Source organism: Macaca nemestrina, chromosome 2 (genome assembly GCF_043159975.1).
Source record: "Macaca nemestrina isolate mMacNem1 chromosome 2, mMacNem.hap1, whole genome shotgun sequence".
Classification (NCBI taxonomy): Eukaryota; Metazoa; Chordata; class Mammalia; order Primates; family Cercopithecidae; genus Macaca; species Macaca nemestrina.
In genome coordinates, this window is record NC_092126.1 from 48,806,693 (window position 1) to 48,832,905 (window position 26,213).

General features: G+C 37.0%; 1 protein-coding gene across 9 annotated transcripts in view; it reads right to left on the reverse strand.

Moving 5' to 3' along the window:
* The window catches only part of LOC105470017 (phospholipid scramblase 4), a 66,722-nt gene that overhangs the window by 18,744 nt on the left and 21,765 nt on the right, over positions 1-26,213 (reverse strand). For 4 of the 9 annotated variants that reach the window (XM_011721714.3, XM_071091082.1, XM_071091083.1 and 1 more), the window contains exons 2-3: positions 11,157-11,184; positions 9,899-10,009 (exon numbers count right to left, since the gene is read on the reverse strand). In XM_011721714.3, coding sequence (XP_011720016.2) covers positions 9,899-10,009; positions 11,157-11,163 — 118 coding nt within the window. In that variant the 5' untranslated portion in view covers positions 11,164-11,184. Of the gene's footprint in view, positions 1-9,898; positions 10,010-11,156; positions 11,185-14,637; positions 15,086-15,112; positions 15,251-16,115; positions 16,151-25,587; positions 25,851-26,213 lie in introns of those variants that run through there. The other 5 variants (XM_071091078.1, XM_071091079.1, XM_071091077.1 and 2 more) reach the window with 5 other exon arrangements.

The following is a 26,213-nucleotide window of genomic DNA, read 5'->3' on the forward strand; positions in this document are numbered from 1 at the left end:
ATTATAAATAACACTGCTGTGATCCTCCATGTACAAGTTTTAGTGTGGACATATGTTTTCAGTTCTCTAGCTAAGAGTGAAATGAGCTGAAATATTTGGTAACTCCATTATTAACTGCCAAACTGTTTTCCAAAGTGGCTTTACAATTTCACATGTCCACTTGCAAATATGAGAGTTCTACTTTCTCCATATTCTCCACCAATACTTGTTATTGCCTGTTTTTATTTTAGTCACCTTAGTCGGTATGAAGTTGTATCTTATTGTGATTTTTATTTGCATTTTTCTGATTACTAATGATGTTCAGCATCTTTTCATGTGCTTATTGGCCATTTGTATATCTTCTCTGGAGAACTATCTATTCAAATATTTTTGCCTACTTTAAAACTGAATCATGGCCAGGTGCGGTGGCTCAAGCCTGTAATCCCAGCACTTTGGGAGGCCGAGACGGGCAGATCACGAGGTCAGGAGATCGAGACCATCCTGGCTAACCCGGTGAAACCCCGTCTCTACTAAAAAAAATACAAAAACCTAGCCGGGCGAGGTGGCGGGCGCCTGTAGTCCCAGCTACTTGGGAGGCTGAGGCAGGAGAATGGCCTAAACTCGGGAGGCGGAGCTTGCAGTGAGCTGAGATCCCGCCACTGCACTCCAGCCTGGGCGACAGAGCGAGACTCCTTCTAAAAAAAAAAAAAAAAAACTGAATCATTTGTCTTTGTATTGTTGCATTATAAATGTTCTTTACATATTCAAGACAAAAAGCCTTTTGCCAGATAGTCTGCAAGTGTTTTCTCTCATTTTGTAGGTTGTCTTTTCTCTTTTATAGTGTCCTTAGATGCGCAGAACTCTTTAATTGTTATGAAGTCCAATTTATTTTTTGTTGGTTGGTTGTGCTTTAGAGTGTCATATCATATCTAAGAAACTATTGCCTAATCCAAGGACATAAATACTTACATCTATATCTTATAAAAGTTTCATTGTTTTCACTCTTAGACATAGGTCTTTCAAACACATAGATCTGTGATTCATTTAGAGTTTTTGTGTATAGGGCGAGACACAGTTTCAAATCATTCTTTTGTATGTTGATACTCATTTGTCTCAGATCCTTTGCTGAAAAGAGTATTCTTTCCCCATTGAATTATTTTGACATGCTTGTCAAAAATGTTAGCCACAGATGTTTGGGTTTACTTCTTAGACTCTCAGTTCTATCTCATTGGTCTATATGTCTATCTTTATGCCAGTACTGTGGTATTGACCTCTGCAGCTTTATAGTAAATTGGAAATTGGGAATTGTGAGTCCTCTCATTCTTTTTTCAAGATTGTTTAGGCTATTCTGAATCCTTTACATTTCCATATTATTTGAGGAATAGCTTGTCAATTTAAAAAATTCCACTGTGATAAGAATTGTGTTTAATCTGTAGATCAATTTAAGGAGCATTTCCATTTAACAATATTTACTTTTTAAATCTGTAAAATGCCTTTCCACTTACGTAGTTTTCGTTAGTTTCTTTCAACAATGTTTTATAGTTTTCAATATGAAAGATATTTTACTCCTTTCATTAAAGTTATTTCTGGGTATGTTATTTTTAATGTTACTGTATGTGGAATTATAATTTTAATTTTTTACATTGTTCATTGTTAATATATAGAAATACATTTGGATTTCTGTATAATGATCTTATATCCTAACACACTGCTGAGCTTATTTACTGTGTTGTTTGTGTGTATACGTGGTTTTTTTTTTTGTTTTGCTTTTTTTTTTTTTTTTTTGACAGGGTCTCACTCCGTCACCCAGGCTGAAGCGCAGTAGTATGATCATAGCTCACTGCAATGTCAAATCCCTGAATTCTATCAATCCTTCTACCCTAACCTCCAAGTAGCTGGGACTACAGGGGTACAGGAGTGTACCACTGCACCCAACTTAGACTTTTTACATATATAGGGTCATTTCTTCTGCGAATGGAGATAGTTTTGTTTCTTTCTTTTTCTTGCCTAATTGCTCTGGCCAGAACTTCCAGTACAATGCTAAATAGAAGTGGCAAGAAAGATACCCTGTCTCATTCTTGATCTTAGATGAAATGAATGTTTTCAGTCTTTACTCCTAAATATAATGTTTGGTGTGAGTTTTCACAGGTAGTCTTTATCAGATTGAGGGACTTCCTCCTATTTCTAGTTTCTTAAATGTTTTTATCATGGAGGATGTTGTATTTTGTCAAGTGTGATTTCTGTGCTTACTGATGTGGTCATGTGGTTTTTGTACTATATTCTATTAAAATAGCACATACATTGATGGATTTTAATATGATATTTAATATGATAAACCATTCTTACCTTGGGATAAATCCCACTTGGTGATGGCATTTAATCCTTTTTTATGTTCCTAAATCTGGTTTGCTAGTAATCTATTGTGCAAGTCTGATCTTGTATTTATTAGGGATATGATCTTTAGTTTTCTTTTCTTGTGATCTCTGTCAGATTTTGCTAATTGGGTAATACTGGCCTCGTAGAATTAGCTAGGAAGAATTCAGTATTCTTTAATTTTTATAGAAGACATTGTAAATGACTGGTATTAAAACCTTCATGCAGCATTTAGTAAAATTTCCTTTTTTTTTTTTTTTTTTGTGACATAGTCTCACTCTGTCGCCCAGGCTGGAGTACAGTGGCACAATCTTCGCTCACTGCAACTTCTGCATCCCGGGATCAAGCCATTCTCCTGTCTCAGCCACCCGAGTAGCTAGGATTACAGGTGCGTGCGAGCTAATTTTGTATTTTTAGTAGAGATGGGATTTCGCCATGTTGGTCAGGCTGGTCTCAAACTCCTGACCTCAGGTGATCCACCTGCTTCAGATTCCCAAAGTACTGGGATTACAGGCATGAGCCACCGCGCCCGGCCAAAATTCACTATTAAAGCCATCTAGGCCTTAGCTATATTTTGTGGAAAAGTTTTACATGACAAATTCAATCTCTTTACTTGTTATATAAGTCTGTTAAGGGTTTCTGTTTCTTCTTGAGTCAATTTCAATTGTTTGCATCTTTCTAGGAACTTGTCCATTCGTCTAGGTTTCCTAATTTATTGGCATACAATAAATTGTACAAACAATTGTTCATATTATTCCCTTAAGATACTTTCAATTTCTCTGTGGTAGGAGCCTCATTCCTGATTTTAGTAATTTGAGGTGCTTTTTTCATTTTTATTTTTGGTCAGTCTGACTTAAGGTTTCTTAATTTTGTTGATCCTCTCAAAGAACAATTTTTTGGTTTTGCTGATTTTGTTTATTTTTCTTTTTTCTATTTATTTCTGCTCTAATCTTTATTATTTCCTACTGCTTGACTTGGTTTTTCTTTAAAGTGGAAAGTTTGATTACTGATTTGATATCTTCCCTTTTTTTAATGGAGGTGTTTATAGCTATAAATTTTCCTCTAAGCACTTCTTTAGCTATATCTCATATGTTTTGGTATACTGTGTTTTGTTTTCATTCATCTCAAAGTATGTTCTAATTTGCCTGTGTGTGATTTTTTTTTGCCCCTATTGTCATTTAAAAGTATTCTTCTACCACTGTGGTAGAAGAATATACTTTACAGGATTTTAATTGTTTTAAGTTTGTTGAGACTTGTTTCATGACCTAACCACAATACTGTAGAATGCCGTATGTTTCAAGAAGAATGTGTATTATGCTGTTGTTCGGCAGAGTGTTCTATTATGCTATTATGTCTAGAATGTCTGTCGTAGACTGTCTGTTGTGCCCATTTTCGTTTATAGTGTTGTTCAGATCTTCTGTTTCCTTTTTGATCTTCTGCTTAGTTGTTCTATCTATTACTGTAAGTGGGGTATTACAGTCTCCAACTATTATTTATTGTATTATCTATTTCACCCTTCAATTCTACCAGTTTTACTTCATATATTTTGGAGCACTGTTTTTATGTATATATATGTTTATACTCATTCTGTCTTCGTGATGATTGGCATTTTCATTATTACAAAATGACCATCAGCTCTAGTAATAATTTTTTTCTCCAAGTATATTTTGTCTGATATTTCTTTTTTTTTTTTTTGTATTTTTAGTAGAGACGGGGTTTCACCGTGTTCGCCTGGATGGTCTCGATCTCCTGACCTCGTGATCCACCCCCCCTCGGCCTCCCAAAGTGCTGGGATTATAGGCGTGAGCCACCGCGCCCGGCCTTGTCTGATATTTCATCAATTCTTATCAACTACTAAGTTTGAGAAACACTGTTTTGATACAGCATTTTGCAAACTGAAGAAATATTCATAGATCATTAAAATCAATTTAATAATTCAAATATTAATTTTGAAAATATAGTCAACTAGAGAAGAATAAAATAGAAAATATGAAACTGTATTATTAGTGTGCTATATATTCACTTTATATTTAGTGTTGTCTGGTGAAACTTGTGTTACTTATATATAAATATATTAAATATATATATATATGTATTGTTCACTATGTGTTATATTAGATTATCATCAAGAATATTGGAAAGCCAATGATCTAAAGATCCTTTTATTTAACTAATAAAACGAAAGCAAAGATTCTGTTTTGAAATGAAAAAGATGGAAACAATGTTGCAACATTGCAATGTATAATCATATAAGTGCTTGTTTTTACTATGGAGATTTTTCTCTGTAGATTTCCACCTTGAAGAAAAAAATAAATCTTACCTAAATATAGGTTAAACTGTAGTTTCCTTCTGAAAATTACCGCTTTTCCTTGTAATATGTGTATATGTATGTATATGTGGTTTTTTTGTGTATCTGCCCAAAAATTATGGGATTTTCGGTCCAGATGACAGCTGAAAGATGTTAAAAGCTGAGATTCACCTCGTGTCCAGATAAGTGTGCAAAAATGAACAAGGCTACAACAGTAGAAGCCCAATTTGGGCTGTATTGTTACAGCTCCACAAATGGTATTACATTTCCCTAAGTAAACTCAGTTTTGGGAACTGTAGGTCTATAGGACTAGCCAATCTTCTGTCTTTTGTAATCAAAGAGCAATGCCACACAGCTTTGTAGGGAAGGGATTGACATCTCCTGAAAAATGTAGACACAGTCCCGGCTGGCGCCGTGGCTCACGCCTGTAATCCCAACATTTTAGGAGGCCGAGGTGGGTGGATCACCTGAGGTCAGGAGTCTGAGACCAGCCTGGCTAACATGGTGAAACTCTGTCTCTACTGAAAATACAAAATTATCCGGGTGTGGTGGTCCGTGCCTGTAATCCCAGCTACTCTGAAGGCTGAGGCAGGAGAATCTTTTAGAATCCGGGAGGCGGAGGTTACAGTGAGCCGAGATTGCGCCACTGCACTCCAGCCTGGGCAACAGAGCAACACTCTGTCTCAAAAACAAACAAACAAACATACAAATGTAGACAGTCCCATTAGCAGCTGGTTTTTGAAAAGGTCACTCTTGCAGAATTAAAAATTCACTTAAATGTGATAAGGTGGAGATTATGGTCTCTCTCAGAGCCCCCAAAGAACTGGATCCTGGATACCATCCAGATCTGGAAGAAAGTCCTATTAGAGAAAGCTATGTTTATTAAAAAAAGAAAAGAAAAAGAAAGATAATAACTAACACTCATTGAGCTCTCATCATATTCCAGCCCTTATTCTAACAACTTTACAAGTACTAAATCTTGTAATCTTTACATCAACTCTATATAGTAGATACTATTATTATCCTTAATTTATAGAGAAGAAAACTGAGGCATAGGGAGGTTAAATAACTTGGTGAATGTCACTAGCTGATGTATAAGGAGGAGAATTAGAATTCCAGCATTCTGACTGCAGAAATGTCCTTAAATACATCATGTTAATACTCCCCCTAGATCAGAGGCAAGGAAGAAGAGCACACCAGGCGTGATTCTATGGAGGGCTTTGGGCCTATGCACTGGATTGGCATCTCTAGCTAGCAGCTATTTTTAAGTCCTTAAGTTCTACCCTTTCACCTCCATGGGACATCATGGGACTATGCAGTAGTCTGGGGTCAACCAAGACTGTGAAAGCCAGTCGTCTTTGAAGGTGAAGTCTAAGACATTTTGGTTACTCATAAAAATGCCACTCGTAATAGTCAGGAATCGTGAAATTCTACTAACACTAAAAACAAGGTCACGAGACAAATCAAAGATTCTTTTATCTATGAAATATTCCTCAAGCCCATTTCAAGGACCAGCTTCTGTGCTTGCTGCTAGAAATATAAGACAGAAAGACATACAAATGCATGCCTATCTCCAAGGGCAGCAAGTTCTGTGGAGGCTACAAAGATGTATAAAAAAAGGTGAATGGTCACAAAGCAAGTAATTGGCATAATCATAGGTAGATGCATAGTGTGTTAAGGGATTAGACAGGAGGGATGCCTAACCTATGCAGAGAAGGTATACTATGACATAGGTGCTAACCCACTAGACCTAGCCAGCATCTCCATGATGGGGAAAGGTTTCACAGGCAAACAGACAAGAACAAGCAGGTGCATAGAGGAGGCTCACTATTGCAAGACAAACCACTGTGTGTGGAGATTTAGTAGACAAGGCTAGAAAGATAGGATGCAGTGAAGATTATGAAAGACTTTGAACTTTATGCCAATCAAATGCAAAGTAAAGTGATTAGTTTTACATTTAGAATTATTTATATAGGAGGTCAGATTAGGTAGGAAGTACTTGCAAAGGTCTGGCTAGAAGGCAAGGAAGGCTGATTTTGGTGAAAGGAACATAGAGTGGAGAAATGGTAATTGACATTTAAGATACAACATTGACTTTGAAGTGGACTGGATATGAGAAAAGATTCTCAAGTTTCTGGCTTGGGATCCTACAGGCCTCTAGTGTGTGGGAAGAATGGAGGAAAAAAATAGAGTTTAGAAGCAAGATAACAAAGTTGGGCTGATTGTCATTGAGTTTGAGATTCGATGGTTTTTCATGAGAAGCAGTCTATAGGTGGTTGGAAGTGCAAGTTTAGAGACTAGCAGACTGACATGACCTGTGGGTATGTAGCTCATAAGTGATGAAGGAAAAGGAAACCTTCAGTATTAACAAGATCACTTAGAAGAGTGTGTAAAAGGAAGGGTGACTGGGAGAGGAGAGAGAAGGAGACAGGGAAGGGCAGGGAAGACCAGGGGAGTAGACCAAATAATTCTGGAAACAACAGCTTCTAAGAGTAGGAACACAGTTTTTGACAGAAACTGAGAGTAAGCAGACTAAAGGAAAAAGAATGGTAACAGGAAGCAATGTCAAATTAGAGTTAAGTGAGAAAAAAGTATAATGTATTTGGAAAAAAGTGAAGGAAAGTATGTATTTAAGTTTGTCATGAAGCATATACTTTAATTCTTTTAAGAATTGTATTTAAGAGTATCCAAGTTGGACTAGAAATCAGATATCCCTACCTTCTTTTTTTAACCATTATTAAAAATAACAATGCAACTAAAAATCATACGAATTATCAAGAATATTAATTATATCACTTCAATTAGTTAATGATTAATTTACCATGTACTTTTAATATAAAAGCACCTCATGTTATAAAACTTGAAGATCAATAAATCAGAAAAAAATTACTATTTAGATTTTGAGGCTATCCATATGGAGATTATATTTTTAAAATTAAATTTATATTTATTTTAAAATTAAATACACGTTTATGTAATTGAATGATTTTTGTTATAAGTATGTATTATCCATAGATAAAAGAAGGAAAAAATATGATCACATTATATGTGGGAAATTGGTATATTATACTTTCTTCTAAGCTTTGAAGTTTTCATAAGAGTTCTGATTGCTTCTGCGGGAAAACAAAGCAAAACAAAACAAAATATGTTTAACTTCGTGTAATTATAGCATCTCAGACTTATGTAAATAAAGACCTCTGTTATGGAGTGTTGGCGTATGAATACTGGTGTAAGAAACACTGCCTGATAGGATTTGAGTTTTCCTAGTTATTTTGAACATCAGGAAATCATGCCATTTTCTCTTTAATACTAAACATAACAAAGGTTTAACTATTCTTTCAAAAAAGAATAGTGGATAAAATAATTTTTGGTGGGAACACATATCCAACACTATAATGCAAATTGAAATTATGTAAAGAAATTTAGATAAATTCATTAACACTACATAATTCAAGTACAGATTTCAAGACTCTTAATTTGACTCACAGTGACAATTTTTGTAAGTTTACAGTCTAGCCACTAGGTGGCGATCAGAGCGAAATTTTGCTGTATTTCATAACTGAAAATTCACTAGTTGTGTGGTCTGAACTAAAATATTTTTACAACTTATCTTGTCATTTAATTTGAAGGATGTAGCCTACTCTCTTGCTGAATTATTGATATAGAGAAGAATAGACATATGCTTTATCAGATGAGAACATGATGTATAACCAAGGTTTTTCTCAGAAATGGTGAAGTTTCTGTTCTAGTAGAGTCCAGGTTTTTGGATATAGAGTAATTGGTAAATACAAGATAGATCTTGTATATCATGTTGGAAGTCACTGAAGTGACATATAGAGAAACTATCAGATAAAGCATGATTATAATTTAATAATTTAATTTTTAATACCTTGGATTTAGGAGAGGTTGAGCTATTAATGCAGTATGTTATAATGCATTTTATCCTCATAACACACATACACATTAGGAAAAGAGAAAAAAGGAAATCCTGATGCTTTCAGAAAACACTGTAGGTGCAGAAGCCACCTGAGCTGCATGAATCATATGCCTAGAGCCAAAAAAAAAAAAAAAAAAAAAATCTTTGGCCAGGCGCGGTGGCTCACACCTGTAATCTCAGCACTTTGGGAGGCCAAGGTGGGAGGATCACTTGAGGTCAGGAGTTCGACACCAGCATGACCAACATGGAGAAACCCTGTCTCTACTGAAAAAAATAATTAGCTGGGTGTGGTGGCGCACGCCTGTAATCCCAGCTACTCCGAAAGCTGATGCAGGATAATTCCTTGAACCTGGAAGGCGGAGGTTGTGGTGAGCCAAGATTGTACCATTGCACTCCAGCCTGGGCAACAAGAGCAAAACTCTGTCTCAAAAAAAAAAAAAAAAAACTTTTGCCATTATATTGTACATATCAGGGTTTCTTTTCCCCCTTCAGGGCATAATGCAATGGTTTCTACTTCTAAATATACACTTAAATATATATTTTAAAGAAATATTACTGCAGTATCTACATCATTACGTAAGTCATTAAAATGTATTTAAAGACAAGAGTAACTGAAACTATTTCCTTGGCCAAAAGTAAGGGCATTTTTAATTTTTAGAATTTTAAACTTGGCCAAATTGTTTTCTAACAATTGAAATATCTCACATTTACACTAGCACTATATAAGTATTCATTCTCCCAAGACATCACCAGTAGTGCATGCAGACTTATAAAAATATTTGCCAGAAAGATAAGCTCCTTAATCAGCACCCATGGCCATTCACTTCCATTTCTCTGCACATCTGCCATGTGTCTCATGCATGCCTCATACCAGACTTTCATGACCCTGTACTTTTGGACATATGATTCTTTCTGCTAAGGATAGTCCTTTCCCCCTTTTCTTTGCTTGTGAAATTTTTATCATGACAGCAAAACTTGACCTCCTTAGTCAGGGCTTTCCTCAAATCCCTGGCAATGTCAGATACTGTCTTCTGTGTCCTTACAACACTCTCTTCATATCTCCATATAGAATGGAGAGAATGTCATCAATATTTGCACAACTTCCTTCTAAAAGTCTGTAAATCCTATGGCTATAGGAATATATTCTAACTGACAGATAGTAAACTATGTGGCACCCTATCGGCATCCAATATTTATTTACTTATTAAATCAGTCAATTAATTTGTTAACTTAAAAAGCAATTTTAATCATTAGTATGGTTTTTAGGAAAGGAGAATATTCTTTATGAATATTTAACCCACCTGGTACAAAATGAGAATTGTATTCAGGAGGAGCATCAGACCTTGGATCTGGTGGTTTTGTTTGATTTTCCATTTCACCTGCAGGCTGTTCAGGGGCTGTGGGCACTACACCTTCAGCAGAAGAGAGGGAACATGACTTACACAAGAAACAATAATATTATGACAAAATGTATTCTTTTTTTTTCTTATTGGTATGCATCAAAAAATATAATCAACTGGAAATACACTCCTATATTTCCTATAAAAAGAATTCATCATATATGAGACACTACCTATTAATAAATTTCATGAATTTTCAAACTGAACACATATTTAAAAATAGAACTAAACAATTATATTGTGCTTGTGATCAAAGCAATGAGCTTTTATACCAGTTGTTCAAATGCCCTGATGCTAACTCTTACCTACAAAGTAAATTCCTGGCATAAGAGCAAAAATTATTTTTCCCATTACATAATATGGAGAACACAGGCATTTAGAGAGTGAAGCTGATTTTTTTCCTAATTCTTTTTGGAAAGTGCTGTCTAAAAAAATTCACAACGTAACACCATAAACACATAATGGTTTAATAAACAGTGGTGTTACATATAACTGAATTAGCAATAGTTCAGTCTAGATCTCCAGTGACTCATATTTTCACTGTATTCTTTCTAAAAGCAATCTAGGTCACAGTAATTGCTGCAAGGGAGGTACTGAAGTCAGTTTCATGATGTTGCACCTTGTCTTCTTATTGAGATTAGAGACCAATTTCTCTCTGAGCTTACTACAAAAAAAGCTGAGTTTCCTAAACAACCAGTTGACTAGCAAACAAAAATCCATAAATGTGGTTTTTCTCTCATTATGTAAGCTACTAGAAAATACAAGGCCTACTTTCACCCTCCTCTACCAAGGCAGGGCCTTGCCACAGGCTCTTTATTACTACAACCTCTCTTGGCAGAATCGTTTTCCTAATCTTGCTTTTTTTTTATTACCTAATTTTCCCCACAAACTTCAAAGATTATTCAGTAGATACATACGCCACTGTAAGTCTCTTTTTAATCTTTTTCTGACAATGATAGGAACGTCTATATACATAAATAATAAATATATACATACATATATACACACATATATACACAACACACACACACGTGTATTTATATTCACCAAATGTTAAACAAAAAAAATCAAAATGAAATAAAGTCCACCTTTAGGGAAAATAATCACAAAATTCACATTTGAAAATAAAGCATATTCAAATTTATTCACAAAAACTTACCTGACATTTTGAAGAATTCCAATTAATCCTGAAAAATAAAAAATGTTAATGCCTTTAAAATATATACATAATACATAGTATTACTACTCAGTGACACAGGTAAGGACTTCTGTAATTTTTTTTAACCTCCAGTTACTTTACATTTGTCCCTTCATTAATTCAACAAATACTTATTGAGCACCTATTATGTACGAGGCACTAAATAGATGTTGAGAGTACAGCAGTGAAGCAGACACTCTGCTGCCTACTGTGCTGCAGTTTATATTGTAGTAGGATGAGATTTTTAAAAACATGTCAAGAAATGTTGAAGTTTAACTTTATAGATAGTACAGTTATGAGGAAAACAATGTAACAGGCTTAAGAGAAACGTGGATGGTTAGTTCTAGAAGAGTCAGGGAGAGCCTGCCTCAGGAAGTGACCTTTGAGCTGTTTGAACTATGAAAAATAAACATTACACTACAATTGTGGGAAGAGAGTTCTAGGAAGATAGGAAATTAGTGCAAAGGGTCAGAGATGGCAGTGAGCTTGAGATATTGATGGGAGGAAAAAAGAAAGCGGTTAGGAGTGACTGGGCCACTGTGAGTGAAGGGAACTGAGGTAAGACATGGAGACAGAGAGGTCTGATCTCATCTGAAGGCCATGGCAAGGTGGTTGGCATTTTCGGTATTTGGTACTGGGAAGTCTGGAGGATTCAGTCAGTGGAGTGATCAGATCTGATCGACACCATACACCGAGAGAAAGAGTAGAAGCAAGGAGCAGTGAGGGATGGCAGCAGCAATCCAGGTGAGAGCTGACGCCGGCTTAGACAGGGGAGGTGACACTGCAGAGGATTAGGAGTGGTCAGGGGCATGACACGGTTTGGAAGCAGGGCCTCCAGGAGTTGCTGCTGGACTAAGGTAAAGAGAGGAGTGGAAGAGGATTCTGAGTTTTAGCCCAAGGTAACTGAGTTGATGGTGATGCTATTAACAAAACTAGAGAGGAGGATAGTGGGGATGAAGGAGGGTAAAAAATTGAAAGTTTAGACTAGGACATGTTATGTTTAGGAAGAGACCAAAAGAAGTTAAACATTTAAATTAAAAATATGTATAAGAACATTATGAGAATAACTCAGAGAAGGAGACTAGAAGTTGAGATGAGATTTGAAACAAGGAATGAGGGTGAAGGTAAAATTTTCTGAATTCAATCAGGCAAAAAAAAGTGGCTATTATTAGAGAAGGGAATTTCAGTATATCTGAATTTCTGAGTTCTGAGTAATGACGAATAACAACAAGAATATCAACAAAGACTATAATTTACTGAATGCTTATCAAATGTTAGGCAAAGGGCCCAATGCTTTTCATATATCTCTGATTATAACAACTCTCTAATGTGTAAATGGCCAAATCTGCTAAAGGCAAGTGCTTCTAAATCCTAAGCCTATGTACTTTTCAATATGTGATCATGTTTATAAGAATGCAGAGTCATTTGTGTCGTCCAAGTGCAGTAAAAAAGTATCAAGTTAGAGTAGGTCAAAGAGGCATTCAAACACCGTATGAGGGAGTCATCAATATGGGCACTGAGCTGACTCAATGAAAATTGCCATAGTATGAGCCAGTATGCAGATTCCCAGCTGAAATGATTGTCTTGCCAAGATGGGTGAAAGTTTAACCAGTCTTGGACCATCTCCACTCACCTCTGGAGCTGGAGTTTGTTGTACAGTGCCCTATGTGTCTCGAAGCTTAAAAAATATATTTTTTAAAGATATGTATTTATTTTTATATAATATATATTATGTAAAAAGTTTTAAATATATACTTAATATGTTATATACATTTTTACATTTATATTTTAAATATATTAAACAATATTTAAATATAAAATTATACACATAATATATAATTATACATAATATAAATGTGTGTGGGGGTGTGTGTGTGTATATATATATTTATTTATTTATTTATTCTGGGACATACCAAAAAGTCAGACCCAATTCTGGACCAGCCAAGGGAGTTCAAGGAGTTAGTTATATTCCTTAATGATGGTAATCCCTGTTGTTGAGGAAAATGACTACAGCCTTCCAGAACTTTAGACACTCCTAGGTATGTACCTGCAAGTGACACTTGCACATGTACACAGGATAGAGACAAGAATGTTCTTGATAACACTATTCATATTAAAAGGAACGAAAACTTGCCTAATGTCCATCAACAGTAGACTGAATAAATAAATTCTGGTACATTCACATGATATAATAGTATACTGTAGTGAAAACAAATTACAATTGTGCAGGTGGAGAGAGATGAATCTCAAAATTACAACACAACAGAAAAAGCAAATCACTGGAGAATACATGTAGTATGATTCCACATAAGAATGTTCAGTAGCAGGAATTCTAAACAAAGCACTTTATCTGATAAATATATAGAGGAAAACTTTATAACGAAATGCTAGGGAATTAAAAACATAAAATTTCATAAAAGGGTTATGTGTAAAGAAGTGATGAGGGGTAGCTGTTTAGTTGTGGTCCACAAGCAACCCTAAGTTCCTGCCAATATTAAAGTTCTATTAGGGTGATAAGAACAAGGCTAATGTCTTGTCATTAGTTTTTAAAGGGTATGTACATGTTTAAATATGCATATTTATATGTATGGCATTATTTCACAATAAACAAGAACCATTTGACAGTTATATGTTGAGTGTCAGCTTCTTCCAAGTAATGGTCTGTTGTTACAGTATAGGTTACAAGCTATCAAGGAGCCACAGTGGAAACTAATTACAAAAGATAATTAAATGTCTTAGTGAAAAGAGGCCAAATTATTATATCTATCTATCTGTCCACCTATCACCTATCTAGCTATCTATAGTGGCAAACTTTTAACAATTGCTGAATCTCAATGAAGAAATGAATTTGAATATTAATTTTTAAATATTTAATTTCAAAATAAAACTTGGAAAAAATATAGAATTCTGGACTCCAAAGCTAAAGTAGCACCTCTGGGGTCCAGGCCTGGAAATCTTTACCTTTAACACAGTTCCAGGTGATCCTTATGATCAGGCATGTCTGAGACTAACTCAATGTAAACAAAAACAACAGTTCTCAACAATGCCAGGCATTATTAAGTGTTCAAATCTAATTCAAGTAATTGAATGATAACTTGAAAAAATTAATAAAATTTTAGAAATATTTAAAGTATTACAAAGCAACTAATCTCAATGAGTTTAAATAAAAGAAAAATACCTACATATTGCCTCACAAGCTTCAGACACTTGAAGTCTGCTTACCTTCCATCTTGTCTGAGCTGCTAGCATTTTTTTCTCACCACCCTATATTCTATTCCTTTTCTTATAAAATTTTACAACATAGTTTTAACCAAAATACTGTGCAAGACAGGATAATTTCCAGTTGGTAGAAGCATGAATGCTAACTTAATCCTCCTTTAATATTCAGTGAATCGCTTCAGATTTCCCTATCACTTAGCAACAACAAAAAGTGCCTTACCTTGAAAAAACTGATTTTTGGCTTTATATCTGTCAGAAACCAGATTGGAAAACTGAGCTGTATCTCCATAACAGTTCAGTATTACAAAGTCTGGAGAGCTGTTAATTGCATAGGCCTTGGTATTTTAGGGGCATGATATGCATACAGGGGAATCTGGGCTGCCCATTAAGAGAGAAAGAAGACATGGGCTAGATAAGACAAGGTTGGTGAGATTGAGGTTTGCTGCCTTGCAAGGCAGCCCTGATATCTTAAATTGCATCCTATAGCAAGAGTGCTGTATCTTACTATATGCTATTAAATGGATATCACTTGCAGCACCCAACAAGCGCAGCTGTGTTATATGCTCGCTTGTCAATTTCACCATTGTAAACAGTGACACACTCTCAGAACTCAATACAACCACAAGTTCTAGAACTCACACCAGGGGTATTTGAGAATTCAATCACAAAACTCAAAAGGAAGATTAGATCTTTACAGTAGAGTATTTACTGGAAGCTGTCCTGGCCTCTCCGCAAGGGAGGCTCTGGGCAGTGAGAATCTCCAGGCACAAGGCTTGGAAATGGCATATGCATTCTAAAACTCTGGGTCGTGTCTGTCTCCAGTGCCTTTAACCCTGCAAGGAGAAAAGAAAGCACATCAATGAACAATTCCTTCCGCTTCTTAGCAGGGACAAGAAAAATACCTCGCTCCTGCAAAGTCCTATATCAGCTACCATGATATCTCTTTTGTGTTTATTATGTAACTGATAGGAGATTATAGTCTTTGTCCATCTTAATCTTCCCTTAAGAATACCTGGAGAAAAGCAGAAGATTGTGTGACTACAAATAGTGTATTCCAGCACACTTCAGACAGTATGGACCGTGGTCCAGAGTGTGGGTTCAAATCTCAGGTCTTTTTCTGATCGTTGTGTAATCTTGAGTGACTGATCTGTTCTTAGGTTATCCTGTTAATCATGGGGATGACGATGGCTGGATCAACCTCACAGAAATATTGTGAAGACTAAAACAATTACATTTGTATAGCACTTAAAACAGTGCCTACCATATAAAAAAATCTTCAATAAACTTGCATTATTACTACTATTTCACTAGTAAGACATACTAACTGATGAAGAGCCCAAGAATAAATGTGTGTGTTTAATAGTGGTATTGTGAAAAAAAAAAAGCTGTCTGCCAGTCAGCAACTCAGCATGTATTACTGTATGATTCTACTCAGCACATATTATATGTAAGATTCTACTCTGGGTTCTGAGCTGACACCACTAATTCCCATCTTCTATATCCAGTAATGTTCTAGCAAATGGGATTTCATAAGCACTGTTTGTAATGAATTTCAAAGTCGAAGGAGTGGGGAGAAAAAAAAAAATGGAGATATTGCCAAAGGGCTTTTCCTATTTGCAGCTAAATGAAAGACAAATGAGTTAGGGTACACCTTAAGTGGCTACAAAATTTGCTTTCAGTTCAGGATAGTGACATTACCTATATTATGCAGACGATGGATGTCCTTTAGTAAACTTTAAAAAGATCAGAAAATGAAGATTATGTTAATGGCATATTCCAAAAATTAAAATAATATAGTGTTCATTATATCAACATATAAATATTAAGATTTTTAAAAATAATTTTGTACTGTGAAAATTGAATATTTGTTTATATTAGTACAGTACTTCATGGTATAAGATGCAAATGAGCTAATATATGTGTAAGTAATTAGAAGTAATAAAACATTTTATTTATAAGAAAGTCTTTATGAAACTAAATAAAAATATAAATATTCTTTAAATGTTTAAATTTTTTAAACCCTCTAATACATCACAAGTATCTAGGCTGGGTGAATATAAGTGCTAATAGGTCTAAGAAAATGTATACACCTTGCTTTAAAAAGAATTATCTACTAGACGTTGCTAAATGTCTGATGTATTATTTTCTTCTGTCTCCATAGAAAGTGATAGCTAATCAATTTTAGTTGTTACATGTAACATAATATTGCATAAAAGAGAATTATTCTGGTCTTTGCCCTGGGTTCTGGGAAAGCAACTTCTAAACTCTTAGAATTCACAAGTAATAGCAGTGTTTCTGTTTTTCTTGGTGGGTCCTTGGACCATACCTGAGATTTTGCTAAGGTGACAACATAATAGGGAGGCCGATCATGCCAGAAAGAATCATGATTAGAGAACTGGAGCTTTGAGTAATGTCATATTTGCCTGACCTCCAGGGAGGTGGGGGCCTTGAGACTGCGTTCAGTCCATGAAGCCAATAATTCAAGTAATCATGCCAGTGTAATGAAACCCCAATAAAAAACCTGACTCTAGTTAGCTTCCTGGTTGGTAAACACATCAACGTACTGGGAGTGTGATGAATCCTAACCCCACAGAGAGAAGGCATGAAAGCTTTGTGTTCATGACCCTCCTAGGCCTCACCCCATGGATCTCCTCAACTGACTGGTCCTGATTTTTATCGTTTATAATAAAACTTTAATCGTAAGTAGAGCACTTTCTTGAGTTCTGTGAGTCATTCTAGGAAATGATCAAACCTGAGGGATTGATGGGAACACCTGAATTTGTAGCTAGTTGGTCAGAAGTGTGGGTGGCCTGGAGATCCTCAAACTTGTCTTAAGTGAAGGCAGTCTTGTTAGGAAGGAGGCCCCTAAGCCTGTGGAGTTGCAAACTCTGGGTGTTTAGAGTCAGAATGAATTGCAATACTGTACTTAGATTGCTAAAAATAGTAATAATAATAATAGTAATTGTGTAATGGTTACAATGGTACACACACATACATACATATTTCTGATTACAAAAGTAATATGTTTTCATTTTTAGAAAATCAAGAAATAAAAGTATAAAAATGTGACTATACCCTTAATTCAACTTTCTCAAAATAACTATTCTTAAAATTTTGGTGGATTTCCTGTGTGCATGTGTGCATGTGTGCAGGTTTATGTTTCTATGTGTATGCATGCCGGGAATTCTTAAAAACATATTGTGAACTGATCACATTCCTCCCTGGAAAGTGGCCCAAGGGGAGATCATAGTTAGAAAGGGAGTGCTGGGGTCTTTGCCATCCTACTATGGCTCAACAAAGTCACTGGACCAAAAAGGAAATACTATTGTCTTTTTGTTGCTTGGAGGTGTTACTGTGTAACAGAGAGAGTGAGGGGGAGCAGAAGAGGTGGGACAGTGGACAGGGAGTCTCCTAGTAAGGACACTGAGAGAGGGAAAGAAGGAGAGGGACAGGAGGAAGAAAATTCACAGCAGTAAAAGAGTAAACAGTTTTAAAGAGGTAAGAACTTTAAAGAGAATTAAATTGGATTGACGCTTCAGCTAGAAGATAAGCTCCAAAAGGGAAGAAATTTAAAACATGTTTTAATGGTGTAGTCTTTTGTTATTATTTTTCCTTTTTTAACTTTTATTTTAGGTTCAGGGTGAATGAGTGCAGGTTTGTTACATGGCTAAATTATGTGTCAATGGGATTTGGTGTACAAACGACTTCATCACCCACGTAACGAGCACAGTAACTGACAGGTAGTTTTTCAACCCTTACCCTCCTCCCACCCTCTGCCCTCAAGAAGGCATTGGTGTCAATTGTCCTCCTCATTGTATACATGTGTACTCAATGTTTAGCTCCTACTATAAGTGAGAAGATACAGTATTTGCTTTTCTGTTCTTGTGTTAATTCCCTTAGGATGATGGCCTCCAGCTGCATCCATGTTGCTACACAGGACATGATTCCCTTCTTTTTTAAGGCTGCACAGTATTTCATGGAGTATATGTGCCATATATTCTTTATCCAGTACAGTGATGTACCCAGTAATGGGACTGCAGGGTCAAGTGCTAGTTCTGTTTTCAGTTCTATTATAATCTCCAAACTGCTTTCCATAGTGGACGAACTAATTGACATTCCCACCAGCAGTGTATAAACATTCCTTTTTCTCTGTAACTTCACCAACATCTATTATTTTCTGACATTTTAATAATAGCCATTCTGACTGGTATGAGATAGTATATAATTGTGGTTTTGATTTTCATTTCTTTGATGGTTTCTGATGTTGACCCTGTTTTCTTATGCTTGTTGACCACGTTTATGTCTTCTTTTTAAAAATGTCTATTCGTGACCTTTGCCGATTTTTTAATGGGGTTTTTGTTGATTTGTTTAAATTGCTTATAGATTCTGAATATCTGACCTTTGTCAGATGCTTAGTATGTGAATATTTTCTCCTATTCTGTAGGTTGTCTATTTACTCTGTTGATAGGAAATACTATTCTTTTACTCTGCAAAAGCTATTTGGTTTAATTAGGTCCTACTTGTCTATTTTTGTTTTAGTTGCAATTGCTTTTGGAGACTTCATCACAACATATTTGCCAAGGCCTATGTCCAGAATGGTATGTCCTAGGTTTTTTTTCTAGGGCTTTTATAGTTTTAGGTCTTACATTTAAGTCTAATCCATCTCGAGTTGATTTTTGTATATAATGAAAGGAAGGTGTCCAGTTACAATCTTCTGCATATGGCTAGCCAGTTATCCCTGCACCTTTTATTGAACAGGAAGTCTTTCCCCATTGCTTGGTATTGTTGACTTTGTTAAAAATCAGATGGTTGTAAGTGTATAGCTTTATTTCTGTTCTATTGTTCTATATGTCTATTTTTTGTACTAGTATCATGTTGTTTTGGTTTCTGTGGCCTTATAATATAGTTTGAAGTCAGATAGTGTGACGCCTCTGGCTTTCTTCTTTTTGTTTAGGATCCCTTTGACTATTTGGGCCCCTTTTGTTCCATATGAATTTCAGAATCATTTCTTTCTAATTTTGTGAAAAATGACATTGGTAGTTTGATAGGAATACCATTTAATCTGTACATTGCTTTGGGCAGTAGAGCCATTTTAATGGTATTGATTCTTCATATCCATGGGCATGGAATGTTTCTCCATGTTTTTATGTTATCTCTGATTTCTTTCAGCAGTGTTTTGTAATTCTCATTGTAGAAATCTTTCACCTCCCTGGTAAGCTGTATTCCTAGATATTTTGTTCTTTTTGTAGCTATTGTGTATGGTATTTCATTCTTGATTTGGTTCCTGGTTTGGCCACTACTGGTGTATAGAAATGATACTGATTGTTGTACACTGATTTTGTACATTGAAACTTTACCAAAGTTGTTTGTCAGTTCTAGGAGCCTTTGGGCAGAGACTATGGAAGTTTCTAGGTACAGAATCATATAATCTATGAAGATGGCTTGACTTCCTCTCTTCCAATTTGGAGTACATAGAGTCATGTCTGCATATGGTAGGTACCCAATAAATAATGCCTAATGAGGTTTTTTTACTGTGTACAAACTTATGCTACATCTTTTAAGAAAATCTACATTAGAAGCTTGAATTATGCTTCCACATCTCTGGACATGCTTTCATTTCCCCATATTTGACTGCCTATAAATTCTGGATGATGATGTACCACAAGATTGATGAAGTTTACATACATCAATTTCTTTGACAAAAACAAGGCTTTATATTTTTAAGTTTCATTTATTTAAAAGCTTTTTTATCATTAGTTAATTTACATGGGACACAGTTCCTTTGAATTTACAAATTTTGTCACTTTCACATTTATCTATATTATTTCATTGTGCTGCTGCTTATAATATAGATTACAAAATATAATTCTCTTGGCCACATACTATCTTGGGAACACTGCTATGTAGAAGTAACTGAATACATTAAATTATTTATAACAGTAAATCACAGCACTAAAAAGCTGGGTAAAACAGTCATATTTCAAAATTTTTGAACAGATAACTGTTGTTACATTTCAATTTAAAGCTAACTTGAATGGGGCCCAACAGAAAATGGAGATTCTTAAAAATGAAAATTTCTAATATTTTTAGTGAAGTTTTAAGGCATTTTTTAAAGGAGTAGCTGGCTATAAAGATGTTAAGGATTACCTACTGATTGTGACTCCAAATGACCTGCCATATTTTAAACTCTCAGTTTCTTTAAGTTTTAGATATGAATTACTAAACATCTATGATGTGCCAGGAACTTCATATATGTTGACAGAGGTGAATTATTATGGTTTCATTATACAGGCCAGGAAACAGAAGTTCACAGAGTTTAAGCAACCCATTCAAGGTTATAACTCTATAACCTGGAAACTATGGGTCAAAAAACCAGCATCAGAGGCCAACTTAGTATTCTACAAAACAAACACTACTGAAAGTTACCTTCTATATACTTGCTGCCTTCTCCTTCATACCCCCTCACCCTCACGGTGCTTTCAAACTATCAAGCACGTCTCACTACTATACCCTATAATAGGAAAGTAGGCTGTTCTGCTGTGTTCTTTTTCAATTTCTACTTGGTAAAGGTTTTGAAATATATTTATAGTCTGAAGAGAAATTACCCATGAACTAAAAAACCCAAAAAACATAATAGGTCATATGTTCCAGTTATGGATAAGATGCAGTAAACAGATACCAACCTGTCTCTCCCACTAAATACAATTAATTAACCTAAACAGAACGAATGAACAGCTATTTGAAGACCCTGGAAATTAAAAAGTAGCAAGAACATGGGACAGAAGACCAGAAAAAGTACAATCAAACCAGAGTAAGCTTCATATTTTTCTCTGGTATCCCCGGCGCAATAGTGGTTCAAGGCATCCTGAAACATAGTAGTAGACTCCAGATGCAGACAGCTCCAGGAGAAGCCCTCTACTTCTGGCTCGAGCAGGGGAATGAGCATCCCTAAAGTTCAAAAAGTGTTGGAAAATTCACTGTTTTTTTTTTTTTTTTAAATTTTTTACTTTCTCCATTCTGTCATGTCCCTGATCCTGGAAGTCTCACTGTGGAGAAAGCAGTAATTTTATCAGAGAAGGCCTGCAGGTGTGGAAAACACTAAAGGAGAGAAATCTTCCTCTTAACATAAGGAGCTGTGGCTCCAAAAGAATGGGGTGCACCTTGTCACATGTTTACTCTCTGCCTTCCTGTGATTTGGCCTTGAATGCAAATGAATTTGAGGGACACACAGAGATGAAAAGGGTAAGTAAAACCTCATTTTTTCTGGCTGAAAAACAAAATAGAAGAGACCCAGAAAACTGGTAAGTAGCAAGGAGATCATGAAGAAGATGCAGCTTGGGATTGTCCCTGCAAAGTTGTTTATGAACTCCTCAGCTAATCCAGAAGTAATGAATGCATGGATCTGATCCTAAACATCTGATCCTAACAAAGACTTTAGAACTTGAATAAAGGAGATGACTGCTCAGGTCTCAGACTGGCCAAGGGTTGTGCACACACTAAAGAGATCTAAATATCTTGGCAAAGACTTTCAATATTAAATTAACTGACATTGAAATCATAACTCACAAAAGGCTGGCCAGAACTTTTGGCCTCAATCCAAGTGGATCAACTGCCTGCCAAAATAATTAGAAAATCAATTAGCTCCATGGCATTTCGGTAAGACTCAGAATCTCATAAAATAATATGCAAAATGACTACAACAGAATATAAAATTATAGTTCAAAAAGAACCAGAAAAACCTCCACTGATGTGGAAAAAGAAAATCGAAAGATGATGATATGGTTCAGCTCTGTGTCCCCACCCAAATCTCATGCTGAAATGTCATCCTCAATGCTGGAGGTTGGGCCTGGTGGGAGGTGATAGGGTCATGGGGGTGGTTTCTAATGGTTTAGCACCATCTCCCTAGAGCTGTTCTTGCGATAAGAGTTCTCATGATATTTAGTTGTTTAAACATGTATGGCATCTCTCCCATCTCTCTTTTCCACCTGCTCCAGCCATGTGAAGTTCTAGCTCCCCATTTGCCTTCTGTCATGATTGTAAGTTTCCTGAGGCCTCTCCAGAAGCCAAGCAGACTGCCAGCATCAGGCTTCCTGTACAGCTTGTGGAACTGTAAACCAATTAAACTCTTTTCTTTGTAAATTACCCAGTCTCAGGTATTCTTTTACAGCAGTGCAAGAATGGACTAATACAGAAAATTGGCACCAAGGAGTGGGGTATTGCTATAAAGATACCTGAAAATGTGTAAGCAACTTTGGAACTGGGTAACAGGCAGAGGCTGGAACAGTTTGAAGGGCGCAGAAGAAAACAGGAAGATGAGGGAAACATTGAAACTTCCTAGAGACTTGTTAAATTGTTGTGACCAAATTGTTGATAGTAATATGAACAATGAAGTCCAGGCTGATGCAGTCTCAGAGGGAAATGACAGACTTCGTATTAGTAGCTAGAGCAAAGGTGCTTCTGTTCCTTAACAAAGCAATTGGTTACATTGTGCCCTGCCCTAGAGATCTGTGAGACTTTGAACTTGGGAATGATGATTTCGGGTATCTGGCAGCAGAAATTTCTAAGCAGCAAAACATCAAGATGTGTCCTGCTTCTAATAACCTGTGCTCATACGCGTGAGCAAAGAAATGACCTAAAACTGGAACTTATATTTAAAAGGGAAGCAGAGCATAAAAGTTTGGAAAATTTGCAGCCCAGCCATGCAGTAGAAAAGAAAAACTCATTTTCAGTGGAGGAATTCAAGCAATCTTGAGAAATTTACATAACTGGAAAGAAAGAAATTGCTCCTAGCCAAGACAATGGGAAAAAATGCCTTGAATGCATTTCAGAGACCTTTGAGGCAGCCCCTCCCATCATAGGACTGGAGGCTTAGGAGCGAAGAATGGTTTCCTGGGCCAGGGGCAGGGCCCTGCCATGTTGCACAACCTCAGGACACTACTCCTTGCGTCCCAGCTGGGGACTTCTATCCATGGCTAACAGGGCACTGGATGCAGCTCAGGCTGCTGCTTCAGAGGGTGGAAACCATTAAGCATTGGTGGTTTCCATGTAGTGTTAAGCCTGCAGGTACACAGAGTGTAAGAGCTGAGGCTTGGGAACCTCTGCCTAGATTTCAGAGGATGTATGGAAAAACCTGGATGTACAGGCATAAGCCTGCTAAAGGGGGAGAGCCTCATGGAGAAACTCTCCTACAGCAGTGTGGAGGGCAAATGTGGGTTGGAGTCCCCACACAGAGTCCCCATTGTGGCACTGCCTAGTGTAGCTGTGAGAATAGGGCCACCATCCTTCAGGCTCCAGAATGGTAGAGCTACCGGCAGCTTGCAGCCTTCACCCGGAAGAGCCATAGACACTCAATATCAGCCCATGAGAGCAGCCATGGCCACAAAGGTGGAACTGCCCAAGACTTCGAGAGCCTACCACTTGCATCAGTGTGCCTTGGATGTGAGACATGAAGTTAAAAGAGATTATGTTGGAGATTCAACATTTAATGACTACTCTGCTGGGTTTTGGACTTGGACTTACATGGGGCATGCAGCCTTTCTTTCAGCTGACTTCTCCTTTGGAACAGGAGTATTTACCCAATTGCTGTACCCTCATTACCCTCATTGTATTTTGGGAATAACTTTTTTTTATTTAAAAAGAAAAAACAAACAAACAGGCTCATAGGCAGAAGGGACTAGCCTTCTCTCAGATGAGACTTTGGACAGTGGACTTTTGAGTTAATGCTGGAATAAGTTAAGACTTTGGGGACTGTTGGGAAGGCACAATTTTATTTTGAAATGTAAGAAGGACATGATTTTGGGGGGGGGTAGCCAGGAACGGAATAATATGGTTGGGATCTGTGTCCCTGCCCAAATGTCCTGTTGAAATGCAATCTCCAATGCTGGACGTGGGGCCTCGTTGTAGGTTATTGGGTCATGGGGGCAATTTCTAATGGTTTAGCACCACCATACCCCCAGTGATGTTCTTATGATAACAGTTCTCATGAGATCTGGTTGTTTAAATGTTTGTGACACCTCTCCACTCTCTCTTTTCCTCCTGCTCTGGCCATGCGAACTGATAGATCCCTGTTTGCCTTTTCCCTGATTGTAAGTTTTCTGAGGTCTCCTTAAAAGCCAGCAAATGGCCAGCATCATGCTCCTATACAGCCAGTAGAACCATCAGCCAATTAAACCTCTTTTCCCAGTCTCAAGTATTTCTTTACAGCAGTGCAAGAACAGACTAATAGAGATGTCAATGCCAAGATAACAAAGATGTTGGAATTACCTGACAACTTAAAGCATCTGTTTTTTTTTGTTTTTGTTTTTGTTTTGAGACGGAGTCTCGCTCTGTCACCCAGGCTGGAGTGCAGTGGCCGCATCTCAGCTCACTGCAAGCTCTGCCTCCCGGGTCTACGCCATTCTCCTGCCTCAACCTCTCGAGTAGCTGGGACTACAGGTGCCCGCCACCTCACCCGGCTAGTTTTTTGTATTTTTTAGTAGAGACGAGGTTTCACCATATTAGCCAGGCTGGTCTCGATCTCCTGATCTTGTGATCCGCCTGTCTCGGCCTCCCAAAGTGCTGGGATTACAGGCTTGAGCCACCGCGCCCGGCCAAGCATCTGTTTTTAAGATGCTTTAAGAAAAACTGGGTTGGCAGTAAAGAGGAAAGATTGAAAATCTCAGCAAAGAAATAAAAGCAATAAAGGAGCAAATGGAAATTTTAGAACTAAAAAGTAGAGTAACAAAAATTTAAAATTCACTGAATGGATTCAATAAAAAATGCAGACTACAAGGAGAGTTACTGAGCTTAATAACAGATCAACAGAATTATCCAGTCTGAAGAACAGAGAGGAAAATTATTAAATTAAAAAATGAACTAAACTTTACGGCTCAGTAGGATAATACCAAAGGTTAACATTACTGGTATCAGAGTATCAGAAGAATAGGAAAAAAAAAATAGTGCAGAAAATATATTGGAAGAAAAATGGTTGAAAACTTTCTTGATTTTGCAAATGATATAAACAAACAGATATGTAAAGCTCAGTGAATCCCTGACAAGATAAACTAAAACTATCCACTCCAAGACTTATCATAATGAAATAGCTACAAACTAAAAAGATAAAGTTAAAATCCTGAAAACAGGCAGAGAGAACTAATACATTAACTAGATAAGGTTTAATAATTAGACTGACCATCAGTTTCTCATCAGAAAATCCAGAAGGGAAGATGGCCGAATAGGAACAGCTCCAGTCTCCAACTCCCAGCACGAGCGAAACAGAAGACAGATGATTTCTGCATTTTCAACTGAGGTACTGGTTTCATCTCACTAGGGAGTGCAGGACAGTTGGTGCTGGTCAACTGCTGCAGCCCGACCAGCCAGAGCTGAAGCAGGGCGAGGCATCCCCTCACCTGAGAAGCACAAGGGGGAAGGGAATCTCTTTTCCTAGCCAGGGGAACTGAGACACACAACACCTGGAAAATCAGGAAACTCCCACCCCAATACTGCGCTCTACCAAGGATCTTAGCAAACGGGCACACCAGGAGATTATATCCCACACCTGGCCGGGAGGGTCCCACGCCCACGGAGCCTCCCTCATTGCTAGCACAGCAGTCTGTGATCTACCCGCAAGGCAGCAGCGAGGCTGGGGGAGGGGCACCCACCATTGCTGAGGCTTAAGTAGATAAACAAAGCAGCTGGGAAGCTCGAACTGGGTGGAGCTCACAGCAGCTCAAGGAGTCCTGCCTGTCTCTGTAGACTCCACCTCTGGGGACAGAGCACAGCTAAACAACAGCAACAACAACAAAAAGCAGCTGAAAC